General features: G+C 40.4%; 1 protein-coding gene and 1 long non-coding RNA gene across 7 annotated transcripts in view; one reads left to right on the top strand and one right to left on the bottom strand.

Moving 5' to 3' along the window:
- Positions 1-2,159: 2,159 nt before the first annotated feature.
- Positions 2,160-8,369, bottom strand: LOC141379283 (uncharacterized). Its single transcript, XR_012395806.1, has 3 exons — positions 7,899-8,369; positions 5,239-5,320; positions 2,160-4,368 (listed from the first exon to the last, which is right to left on the bottom strand). It is a non-coding gene; the product is annotated as an uncharacterized lncRNA (long non-coding RNA).
- Positions 7,856-13,177, top strand: part of rgs6 (regulator of G protein signaling 6) — a 132,945-nt gene continuing 127,623 nt past the window's right edge. For 3 of the 6 annotated variants that reach the window (XM_073932845.1, XM_068215505.2, XM_073932849.1), the window contains exons 1-2: positions 7,856-8,141; positions 11,015-11,127. Coding sequence is in view for 3 of the 6 variants with exons in the window: in XM_068215505.2 (XP_068071606.1) it covers positions 11,044-11,127 (84 nt within the window). In the remaining 3 variants the exon portion in view is untranslated. Of the gene's footprint in view, positions 8,142-8,219; positions 8,273-11,014; positions 11,128-13,177 lie in introns of all 6 variants that reach the window. The other 3 variants (XM_068215504.2, XM_073932847.1, NM_001035263.2) reach the window with 2 other exon arrangements.

The following is a 13,177-nucleotide window of genomic DNA, read 5'->3' as shown; positions in this document are numbered from 1 at the left end:
TCTCCAGTCTCCTCGTGTTTTATTATTGCTGCTATCTGTGCTCTTGTTTCGTGTTTTTGTCTTTTTCGCCATCAGTGTTGTGCTTTTGTGGGAGAGGCTGATTTTTGCCACGGTAGCGACGAGGATAATTGCACCTTGCAGTAAGTAATCAGCAAAGCCTGTTAAAGTGCAGGACTGGATTGCCAAGGGCTCCTCACGTCCTCCTGCTGATCTGACTGTGATTGTGACGTTAACCCTCCTGTGACCGCGGCCACTGTCGTTGTGGTAATACCTTCCACTGCTGTTGCTGAATCTGCAAAATCAAGTCACTTTTAAATGCGGCAGAAGAACACTTTTTGTGGAAATGCAAATTTTAACCCGAAATGGAAAAGAATGTACTGTAAAGGGCATCTCTCACCTGCAGCCTTTGTTTCTGGACGAAAGTCTGTGGAGCGTTATCTGCTCAAGCTCATGAAGCCAAATAACCTTGCTGGATTTTCGTGTGTGTGTGTGTGTCTGTCTGTCTGTCTGTGGTGGAAGTTGTTCCTGATATATCAGCGAGTAAATGTCAATGGGGCTATTATCTGCCTGAGACTATTGGAAATGGACATGTAGAAGACTTGAGCGCAGACCCAGACTGAAGTGGAATGTCCTCTGCTTGAGAACTGCATGTTGAACAATGCAATAGGGAATTTTTAGTGCACTTGAAATAAACATGTTGTAGAACATGTAGTGGGAGCAAAGGGCTCAGAGCTCTTCCCAAGAGTGCCGGCTGTTGTCAGTGCTGTCAGAACTCTGCCCAAATGTCAGTAGACTTGACTCTTCAGTATTGGCACGAATTATATAAAAGAACCAAGCAGGATTTTAAAACAAAAAGCTGCTCTCATAAAACCCTTGTGAGGTAATCCATACACCCTTGTCTTATCTTAATCATTTTCAAGAATGAACATAATTTGTTCTGCAATTCTAGTATAACTTTTTTTTTTAGTCAGTTAGTCTTTTGTGTTAAAGAAATATACATTCATCCATTCGTTGTTAATTTTTTTTTTTTGGGGCTGGGTCACAGGGACAGCAGTCTCAGGAAAGAACCCCAGACTTCCCTCTCTCCAGACAGTTTCTCCAGCTCCTTCAAGAAGTGTATAAATGGAGGTCGGAGACAGCTCCAAGTGGGTAGGACATGAGTTCCAAGTGGGTGGGCCTTCGAGCTCCAAGTGGGCTGTACAAACCTCAAGTTTTTATTTATTTGATGTCTTGTACATGACACGGAGTCCAGTATTGTGCTTTATTAATGTCTACAGCTACCCCAACCCTAAACTCAACCTCACAGTAAACAATCCGTTTCACCTACGTCACTTAAACCCAATCTACTGGTTGTTTAAGTCCCTCCCACGTGAAGGTCACCCAATCAACTTGCAGTGTAATCCCTCCAACTTGGAGGACTCCAGGCTGCAGCGGTCTCCCTACTTGGCTCCTTTCGGGGGATCCCAAGGCGTTCCCAGGCCAGCCGACAGACATAGTCCATCCAGCATGTCCTGGGTCTTCACCGAGGCCTCCTCATGGTGGGACATGCCTGGAATACCTCCCTAGGTAGGCATCCAGGAGGCATCCAAAACAGATGCCTGAGCCACCTCAGCTGACTTCTTTCGATGTGGATGAGCAGCGGCCCTACTCCAAGCTCCTCCTGGGTGACAGAGCTCCTCACCCTATCTATAAAGGTGCACCCTGCCACCCTGTGAAGAAAACTCATTTCGGCCACTTTTATCCAAGATCTTGTCCTTTTGGTCATGACCCAAAGCTCATGACCTTAGGTGAGAGTAGGAACATAGATTGACCAGTAAATCAAGAGATTTGGCTTTCGGTTCAGCTCCTTTTTTACCACAATGAAACAGTACATTGATTGCATTACTGCTGCTGCTGCACCGATCTGCCTGTCAATCTCACGTTCCATCCTTCCCTCACTCGTGAACAAAACCCCAAGATACTTGAACTCCTCCACCTGGGGTAAGGACCTTCCTCCAACCTGGAGATGGCAAACCACCTTTTTTTCCGGGAGAACAACATGGCCTTGGATTTGGAGGTGCTGATTCTCATATCAGCCACGTCATACTTGGCAGCAAATGTTTTGTCCAAAACATATTCATTTTGCCCTATTTTACTGACTTAAATAGTATTACTGACATAACATAGCACTGCTTTTAATTATAGATAAATAGCAATAAAAACATTACATTCTGTTTTTTATTTGGTCTTTTAACTTGTTTTTTACATCTCATTTTACTGTTGTCACTCTACATAAGGCCATACTGTGATGGCTATATAGTTGACAGTAGTAATACTGTGCTCCATTTTATTTCAGCATAACATTAAACTCTTTTACATGACTTAAGGCACAGTCCGACTTTAACACTTGATTTGTATTCTTAGCTACCTGCTCCAATAATTGCCACTTACGCAACATGTGCCCTTTCCCACAGGTCTCTTTGGTAAGAAAGAACATAAATGCACATTAATATACCACTCTTGTGACATGTTACCTAACGCACACTGGAACATTCCTTTCAAGCCAGAAATATCCCTTGTTCGGTACAAGCAAAACACTTGCATTTGCAAACGATATTCATCCTGCAGCTCAGTGGAAGATCATTTCTTGTCCATATGAAATGGAAAACAGCTAATTTACTGAGATGATTGTGTGTGTGCAATGCAATTAGGCTACTGGATATAGGGAAACACCTCTGTGCATTTCTTGCATCTCTTACTAGTCTAAATAATTAATCTAGCCTGGAGTGGGTGGGTTCCTGATGCTGTCAATTTGTGCTGATGTTGCTATGCGCCAGTGTCCATTATGACTGCATATGTGTGTACACATGCCCCTTTGAGTGAGTGCTTGGCTGAATACATTTGTGATTCAGACATGATGAACAATTACTCCTCCCTAATGGCTCCTGGTGGTATTGATTTCAGGAAAGAGAGCATTTGAGCATGTGCTAATGTCTCTTTGGAATATCCGTATTTTGAATCGCAGCACGGGGCACGTTTCTTGGATTATCACTTGAAAACAACCTCATTTATCAGCTTCAAAATATACACATGTGTAAGTACAGTTGCAGTGCCACTTATGTACACTGTGGCAAAAGTGATGCAGGACTGAGAGCCCCAAAAATAGTGTAAGAGCTGTGTTAACACCTATGGCTCGGTAAGGGGCTGGTTAAGAGTATGTGATAAAGGACACTTCCTGGTACTGATAAATAGGCCTTTCCTGGTAGTTCATAACAACGCAGTAGAGTACTTGCTGTTTAGTCAAGGGCTGATAATAAAGGCCCTCACTAGAAATATGCAGCGTGCAAATGCAGTGTTGTTGAGCAACATCTCTGATGTTTATACAGGACAGAAATGGGCAGGAATAATGATCTCAGTGACTTCGACAAGGGGTAAATTAGTATGGCAAGGTTACTTAATAAGAAATGTTAAGACTTGTGTGTTGCTTCTGGTCAGCAGTGGTGAGAGTTTACCAACAGTGGTCAAAGACAAGGGACAAAACACAAACTGGGGTGTTGGGTGTCCAAGGCTCAAGGATGCACAAGTTCAAAGAGGACTACTACGTCTGGTCCAACCCAGCAGAGGAAAAAGTCAGAGAATTTAGTGATTGTTATGGGAGGAACAAATGACAAACTTAGTTGTTGACCAAGTTGAGGGCCAGTTGTGATTCCTGCATGTCCAAAGCAGATTGTGTGGGGAACATTGATCCAGAAAACCCACTGTCCTAAAGAGTTTAGTTTCAACTCTGAAAAAAATATCTGACATAATCCTGAAGACCATGATTGGCTTGTTAAGGTGTGTTTGATTATGGTTGGAGCCAAGTTTCAGGATCAAGGTTCCTGATCTGAAGCATGTCAGAACTAGAACCTGGAGCAGCAGCAGAAGGTTGCTTGGTCTGTTGGATACCTCATGGATGTCTGTGTTCATGCATGATGTTTACCTTGGGGTCGACAACAAGCTGATGGAGGCATGTGATGTTCTGGGCAGAGTTCTGCCGGTCCATTCATGAGGGCATAAATTTGACACATGCTACCTTCCTGCAGACCTGCTGTGGTTCTTCATGGCAATGGTGTTTGTTGCTGCTTGACGTGGTGCCTACCAGCAGGATAAAGCACCATGGAATGTTCAGGAAGGTTTGAAGAACACGATGTAGATTTCAAGATGTTGTCCCGGCCTTTAAATTGATTCTGCAATCCAATTGTTTTTCTGTGGGATGTGCTGAACCAAAACGATTCATCATTGTAGTTCTGCCTTGAGCAGGACTTGAGTGGTATGCTGCCAAAATCTTGATGTCAGATATCACAAGGCACCTTTAGGGGTCCTGTAGAGTCCATGCCTCGTGAGTTGGTGCTGTTTTGAAAGCATGCAAACATTATGCAGGTAGTCATCTTTTGGCTTATCTGTGTAAAAGTATACAGTGCTCCCTAATTCTCCCTATTCATATAGAAGTTTTTCCAGAGACCCAGTGACTCCAGTTTTATATGTGTACTTGCAATTTGCAATGTGAAGCTACAAGGTGCACAACTTTCTTTCTATAAATCACTCCTTATTGCATCATCCTTTATCTGAACTTGAAGCAAATGTTACAAAGCATAAAGACCGTCTCCCAGAAATCCGTCAGGATCCCCCTGTGGGTATGTATCATCTCAATTTTGCCAGAAGGCCAATTAAAGGCCAGTGGGGAAAATAAGAGAGAAGGAGGTTTGGGTGTGAGTGTTATGCAAGTGTGCATATGGATGTTGCTGCAGACAAATGAAGCAGCAGATTGCATGAGTGGACCTGCAGGCTTCCTCAAGAACAAGAGAAAAAAAAAAGACACACTGTTCTCTGTGAGGTCTCTGCAGTCCAGATGTGTGACAATCTGCCGTGGGTGAATTAGCTGTGAGTGCCTGTAGTGCACTTGATTAATTTTGTATTTCCTAATATATTTCTAAAACATGTGATGGTACTAATTACTTACTTTGCAATGTAAACATTTAATGACTGCATATTCTAAACAAAATATTGACCCCTGGTGTTTTTCAGATATGTGATCTATCGACAATCATTTTAATTACAGGGATTATGAGAAAGCTCATCTTCTTTGATGTTCTCAGATAAAAGCACTTGATGTACCATAAAATCTGTAACTTTAAGAAAGTCCAAAATGAGTTAATATAGACATTCTCAAGTGACTAAAATTGACTTAATATTTTATATTAAACCATATAAAGTTCTCACCTGACAGTTTTTGATGAAATCTTTATCTTCTCTCTCTTTTGTCAGATTTACATTACATTCAGTCTCCTGCCGATTCCAGTTCCTGTAAATACAAAAACGAAAAGCATCCATTATTAATTGCCCTTCAAAATTAGTTGCATATTCAGATATTTGTTTTAATAAAATTACAACACTCACTGCATATTTTTCTTGTCTGCTTTCTTTGACTTTAGGACAGTTGCTGGTAATGGATTTTAAACTATGGATGTTCTTGCAGTGATCTTCTGTTAGTATTGCATATTGTCAATCTGTAGCAGATTGAATCCGATTTGTTTGCTTTCTCCAGGTATTATAATTATATTATTACTAAGCAAATATAAAGAAGTTTAATAAAACTAAACCTGCATATGGTTGTCTTGTCTGGCTCCACACAATCCAATGTTGCAGACATGTTTGTTGGTGGCACATTTTTAGAAAAAAGCCAATTGTTTTGCATTCTTGCAAAAAAGACAGTTTAAGGACTTACAGTGCATAGATGTTATGGCACAAAGGCAAAGGTTGCTGTTCACAGGTTGTGCATGTGAGCATTGAAAATTGGTTCTTTGCTGACATTCAATTAAAGTTTTCATTGTGCAAGTTTTTTTTTAACAGTTGAAAAAACTAACTTTTTTTACAGTTGAAAAAACTAACTTTTAATTTTTTTTTATTTAATATTATTATTATTATTATTTTTAGATTTTTTAACATTTACATCAGTGATGCCCAAACTAAGACCCTCTGGCTAAAGTTGGCCTGTGGTAACCTTTTATATGGCCTACCATCCCATCTGAGATGAGGGGGAAAAGCATGGGAAGTTTTGAGATTCATTCATTCATTCATTCATTTTCAAGTGTTTTTCCAGGGCCGGGTTGCGGGGGCAGCAAAAACCCAAGACTTCCCTCTCCCCAGACACTTCTTTCAGCTCCTTCTGGGGAGATCCCAAGGCATTTTCAGGCCAGCCAAGCGACATATTCCCTCCAGCGTGTCCTGAGTCTTTCCCATGGTCTCCACCCGGTGGGACATGCCTGGAACACCTCCCTAGGTAGGTGTCCTGGAGGCATCCGAAACAGTTGCCCGAGCCACCTCAGCTGACTTTTTCCGATGTGAAGAAGCTGCGACTCTACTTCGACCTCCTGCCGGATGACAGAGCTCCCTACACTATCTAAAAGAGTGCACCCTGCCACCCTGTGAGAGAAACTCATTTCGGCCGCTAGTATCCAAGATATTGTCATTTCAGTCATGACCCAAAGCTCAAGACTATAGGTGAGAGTATTAACCTAAATTGGCTGGTAAATCCAGAGCTTTGCCTTTCAACTCCGCTCCTTTACCACAACGGACTAGTACATCGACCACATTACTGCTGCCACTGCACCAGTCCACCTGTCAATCTCACATTCCATCTCTCCCTCACTCGTCAACAAAACTCCAAGATACTTGAACTCCTCCACCTGGGGTAAGGACCTTCCTCCAACCTGGAGATGGCAGCCTTTTTCTGGTAGAGCACTATGGCCTCGGACCTGGAGGTTCTGATCCTCATCCCAGCCGTGTCGCACTTGGCAGCAAACCGCCCCAGTACATGCCTAAGATCCCTGTTTGAAGAAACCAACTGAACAACATTGTCTGCAAATAACAGAAATGAAATCTTTTGGTCCACAAATTGGACCCCCTCTAGCCCAAGGCTGCTCTTTAAAATTCTCTCCATAAAAATTATGAGCAGAATTGGTGACAGGGCAGCCCTGATGGAGTCCAACATGCACTGGAAACAAGTCTGACTGTTTGTCAATTCAAATTTAATGTAACCCTTTGTCTTATTGTTAAAAGTTAACTGAAATGAAATGTTAAAATTATATGGCATAAATTAATAAGATTTTGTTTAATTGCAAGTACTGTCACCCGACAGTGCAGAGACTTTGGTGAGCAAATCGAGTCAAAGGCTGATTCTGCTTGACTTGTGTGTACAGCATTGAACTCCACTGTTAGAATTGTTTGTTTTTATTGCATTAACTTACAATTTAAAAAGTTATACTGCATTAGTTAACATGATTTGAAATATTTTTTTCTATTTAATTTGACATATGAAATAAATTAGGAAATTACCCATGTCAACTTTAATGTAATATAGTTTGGTATATTTACCTTCGGCCCACAGCTCTCAACAATATTTGGTTTTTGGCCCTTCATTCAAAACACCTGATCTACACAGCAGAAGACCTACAAAAAAAATATATATATTTTTTGCGGAACCAAGACTTTTTGTTTTTCTATAGCATTGCTGGAACTTTTCGTTTTAGTAAATAGTCAAAAAAAAAAACGTTGGGGTTTATATCATTTAATCTTAAACCCTAATCCTAACACCCGCTGTTTTTCTAATTAATTTTAATGTTTTATAGATGTACTAATGAGACAAATACAGGGATTAGAGGGGATTACTCAATTGACTGTAACCACATGACCAAATTTAAATTGATCTGTCTGCAAAAACTCTCTTATCAAACAAATACATGTTTCAGAATAGCTTGCCAGAAATACAGAGGGAGACACTCCACCCCCAAAACCCCCACCCACTGTTATCCTCCCTCCCTGTTTCTGACACTCTCTCACACTCAGCTGCACACATGCCAGGATCCTTCCTCACACTGTACCTGAACACTCCACTCCAGTCCACGCAGCGACCACCCACGCCGGTCTCCAGTGCGCGAGAGAGGCGGACAGAGTGGAAGAAACCCCCCGCTGAGTCTCTTCATCATTTTTTCCTCACCAACACCCCATCATCATCCTCCTCATCCCAGACCCTTCTCGCCAGTTAGATCATGAACCTGCTCTTTTCTGGTTGCTAAGGAGGAGGAAATCGAGCTTCGGGAGTGGACGAGGCGGTACTTACAAAGGTATTGCGCTCTTTCAGTCAGCAGTTGTTTGTGTGTGATTGTGCTGCTGTAAACTTATAGCAATATTCGGACCCGCAGGAGTGATCAATTGTCATGTCCAGTGCTGGATTCGAGTGGCTCCCGAAGTGCTGGTGAGTTTGAAGTGAATCATCCTGTCGCCTCGCGCTCCCTGCTGTGCGCGCGCGTGTCTTTCAGTGACAGGGTTTTTCTGCCTCTATATTCGGCATCGCGCTCTGTGGAGTGCTGTGTGAATTGGGACCGGTGCTCCTGCGGGAATTGCGCTCTGAAAGCAGCTGTTTGTCTTTTTTTTTAAATAGCTGCACATGTTTGTAGTGCAATGCGGCTCTAGAAAATCATGCCCACGCGCAAATTAATAACATTTCTACCTTTAGGTTCGCTGGTGTTGATCACTAACAGCTGTTATGAGCGCGCGCGCCGCTCCTCGTGTGGACGGTGTGGAAAAGCAATCCAGGGTTACTGAAAATAAGTCAGCATATTGTTTAAGAAGAGCAGACGATTGAGTCTTTTATGTTTGTGTATGTGTCTGTGGAACTCGTGCAGTTGATACACAGCAATGGACACCAAATGTGTGTAGGCTATATTTCTTTATATGTTTTGAGCAACTAAGACACTTTCCATTTCTTTAAATTGAGATAAGTCGATGATAAAAACCATCTTAAAATTTTCTAGGAAAGTTTTTGGTGATGTTTTAAGACCATTTGAGTTCATGTTTGTATTTATTGATGGTTTTATTTGGTCGAGTAATGTTTTGTAATGCGTCATTCGCTTACGAGCTCTAATACTAAAACGGGTAGTAAGTAAGCTACTTCTATGTGTTATTGTTTTTAAAAGAAATACATGTAGCTGTATAGAAAGTTGTGTATGTCGACATACCTGCTTTGTTATCTGAATCTAAAAACCAGTCTGTTTTTGTTGACTCCATTTATGACTGGTCGATTAAATCGCTTTCTGAGCTACCAATTAGACGTGTGGAAAGCTGAATTCCTCCCCGGTCAAAGCAAATGACACCTAAGGAACCTTACCGATTTTAAGCCATTAAAAGGGCTAAAGCACTTAGACCTCGTGTAAAATCGCAGGCTATTATACCAGAAAAAATTGTTTACAACCTGTTTTACTGTAGCCAATTGTTTTCTGACATGTTAGAATTGGCGCGAATTGTGACACTTGAGCACAGTGTTGCCAGATATAGGCTAGTTGACTTTTTCCAGCCCAAAAGCTGTCCAAAACCTGCCAAAACGAACAAAACCTTATTAAATTGAAAATAGTCACATTCATATTTTATTTTGTTTGATTTAAATTAATCTAGTTACGTAAACTGTAATAATTTTTACTCATACAGCAACCAACACCAGCCGTCACAGAACCACAAAATAACTGAATCACATCGAAAGACTGTCCCCCTCTCACCCACACACTTTGTGTAGATTACACTACTCATGAAGAGTATGTTTTACCTTCGAAATGGGTTATGAATCCATCCTATTACAGTTTTTTTTATTTATACATAATTAGGTCCTGTTTGTCAATTAGTTCTTGCTGTCAATTATTGAAAAAAAATAAAAATCAATAAAAGTGTCATGTAGTGTCACGCTGCGAAGGGGAGTCAGATTTGTCCGGGGAGTCAGATTTTGATACAACTTTCCTTCACTCTTGCGAGTGGGCCCACACGGTTTGTGCTATGCATTGTCACAACTAACTGAATGGAGTAGGACACATAATTGCTTTGTTGAATAAGTTGCATATAAAAGTTATGTTTCAAGGTGTCAAACCACCCTGCCATTTTTTTACCCACATAAATTTAAAACCTCCTTATTGGCTGGGAATTGGGAAACCGCCCAATCTGGCAAGACTGGAATTTTAGAAAAAGTTTTTTTTAAAAAAATAAATTCCCTCCTATTTAAAACTGTGCTTCTACTGCACAGCACATGTAAAGGATAACAACAACAACAACAAAAAACTCAGTAAAATGTTATTGGTTAATTCTCAAATGCATCATCAACATGTTCAAATTCAATGTGTGAAAGTAAACAACAATTGAGAACTAGGGCAGTCCTCTGTGTGGCTCTTACAATAGCACCCCTTTTTTTAAATAATTTCTTTCCTCAGTGAAACACATTTTATGCATTTTTATGAATAGCCAGACCTTTTTTTCAAACTATGACAGTGAATATGAATTATCGAACCGCTAAAAGGGCTAAAAATCAGCATAAATTAGATCATTATTTTCCAAGAATTTAACTATTGTAATAATTTGACATCACTTTTGGGAATATTCACCGTTGCCTTATCTCTCATATCTCATTCAGCCTACACAGGCAATAGTAGATATTTAACCTTCCTGTCGTGTTCTGGTCAAATCTGACAAATTTACAACTTCAAACACACTAAATATTGTGTTTTACATCAGATTGCCTCAAGGCCTTATGCTATCCTTCACACTATGCATTTAAACATTGCATGCAGCTTTCATTGATTGTTCTCAGTCAAAAGTGATGGCCATAGAAAATGAATGGGTATCTAGACTGTATTCATCTATCAGACAGAAAAAATCCCCACATACTGTACACCACCCCAACTCAATCACTTACTCACTATTTGTATTTTCACTGCTGTTATTTTATCTCTAATTCTATAAATTCATGTTAAACACTACTTTGAGACATTGTTCACAGCTGAAGAATGTTGAGTAAAAACTTGGTTTTAAATTTTTTTAAACATTTAAAATGGACTGGCCAATTTTGACCAGGAATACTGAGGTAAGGGGCGAGAGGTGAACATGACTGGAAGGCTAATTCATTGTCTGGGACCTGTTCTGGGACTCATTCCTTTTCTGTTGTGCCCGTTCCCCACAGACACAGAAAGAGAGACCCAGCAATCAAGCATGGCTCAGGCCTCTCAGGACCAAGGTGCGGTGGGCATAGCCGACCCAGATGAGGACTCACCCAACATGATTGCATACAGGAAGGTACTGTCACTTTGCCTTTACATTTGACATGCTTTGGATTCGCTATCTTTAAAGTCTTGTCAGCAGGTTAATGCTTGAAAGCGAAAGGATTTTAGTCAGCAAATATATATACAATGAGGGCATGGCTGATGCACAGTCATGAGTATTGCTTGCTACTAGATTTGAATTTGAATGAGCTTATTTGCCTGTTTGCTGGTGCATTGTTATCCCTTGATATTTGTTCATCTTCCTTGCGTATAGAATATTTCATTCCCTCCCTGACCCTCACGGTCACTGTGAGTAAAAAGAAGCTGCTTAATCTGTATAAAAGCATCTGCTTGGAAGCATATATAACCATGAAGTGTTCATTTGTAATGCAGAGAATTTATGGATGTGCAATTTTTATCCTCGCTGTGTCTCAGTGTTAAACCACTGCTCCTAATGGCAGAAACATTGCATGAGAACGACACATACATTTGCCATGTCAGTTTGCCATATTCAATCATGTGGCACACTTGTGATGAATTCTGAACTTCGTGGAGCAAATAGCTGTCAGGGATTGATGAATTTCACAGTGCTAGCATCCCCCAACATCTCGATCAAGTCATAAACCCATAATAACTTAATGACCGCCCATTTTCTTCTTTCACTCTGGATTTTCTATAGAAACTGTGCTTGTTTTCTTTGTGCCATCTTTTTGCTTGATCAGTTAGCCTGGGACCTCCCACAACCAAGTCTTTTATGGAAAACCAAGTGAAGCATATTTGATGCCAAATGATTTGCTTCTATCTGAGTGGAGATAATCAGCTCAAGCTGGCGCAAAGATATTGAGCCCAACTGCAGTGAGATTGAAATCGTTGCCAAATTGCTAGAGAAACATTGTGGTAGAGGGTGCACCTCGAGATTAAGCCAATATGATTTTGTAATAATCTCTCTTAGGAGACCCTTTGCTAAGTATATCTCAATAAAATGGCAATTGAAAAACAAAAATTCTACTGGGCTTAGAGGCAACACTGCAATAAATCTATTCTTTATGTCTTGTTAAATATAAATTCCTTGAAACAAGGTTTTACTTCATGAACTGCTGAATTAAGATTTGGTTTCAGAGACTACATTAATATATGCTACTCTTTAGTATGACTGCATTTTGTCTTATCGTACTTATAGTTTGGGTTTATTTAAAGGGAATACATCGATCTGTGCAGGATTAAGACATTCTTTTGTATATCCTTTACTAGTGATGTTCGGATCGAAACCAAAATATCGATATCTCTAATACCAGGTTTGTGTGTTCAAGAATTTGTCTTATCGAAATATCAATATTTTTTGTAATTTGGAGCAAATATTTTGTTTATTGGAAATGGAAATACAGCTGAAAATAACCACAATTACCTTAGTTTATATGAGTAATGCCAATTTAGTCGGAACTACTTGTTCTTCCGCCTGAAAAGTCATGTGCGTAATATGGCACTGTACAACTGCAGAGCAAGCTAGCTAGCCGCTCAGTCAGTCCGCTGGCACATGTTGTTCAGTCACGCAGTCATTGGATATGGATGACCTCAAGCAAAGTTTTGTGTGGAGCTACTTCACTTCCATAAACTCAAACGATGCTGTTTGTGACGCGTGTAACAAAACAGTGAGGTTCTGTGGTAATCCAGCAAACCTAATTAAACATCTACATATAAATCACAAGACAGAATATGACAACGCCATGACTAGGCGGTCAGAAGTGGAGGAGAGGCACAGGTGCAGCTGGGGAGAGATCGACATTGCTTGCCAAGTCCTTATAGGTGCACCAGGCAGGCACTATCCAGGTACACAGAGGGAAAATGTGGCAATGTGGCTGTATTTTGGGGGCTTGGGTTTTTGTGACAATGATAAAACAAAAGAAAAAGATAAAAAATCTTCAAGAGGGACCAGATTAACATGCCACAAAACTCAAAGGTGTGAATGTTTATTGTTTTATGTTAGGATGTTCAGGCAGGTGTTTTAAGATATACATGCTCAGATGCTGTCAATACATATGCAACTTGGCTCTTTTTTGTATAATTATTCATCAGTAAACAAAAAT

The sequence above is a fragment of the Danio rerio genome, chromosome 20, assembly GCF_049306965.1.
Source record: "Danio rerio strain Tuebingen ecotype United States chromosome 20, GRCz12tu, whole genome shotgun sequence".
Lineage (NCBI taxonomy): Eukaryota > Metazoa > Chordata > Actinopteri > Cypriniformes > Danionidae > Danio > Danio rerio.
Note: the sequence above shows the minus strand (reverse complement) of the source record. Positions and strands in the feature narration are given on the sequence as shown.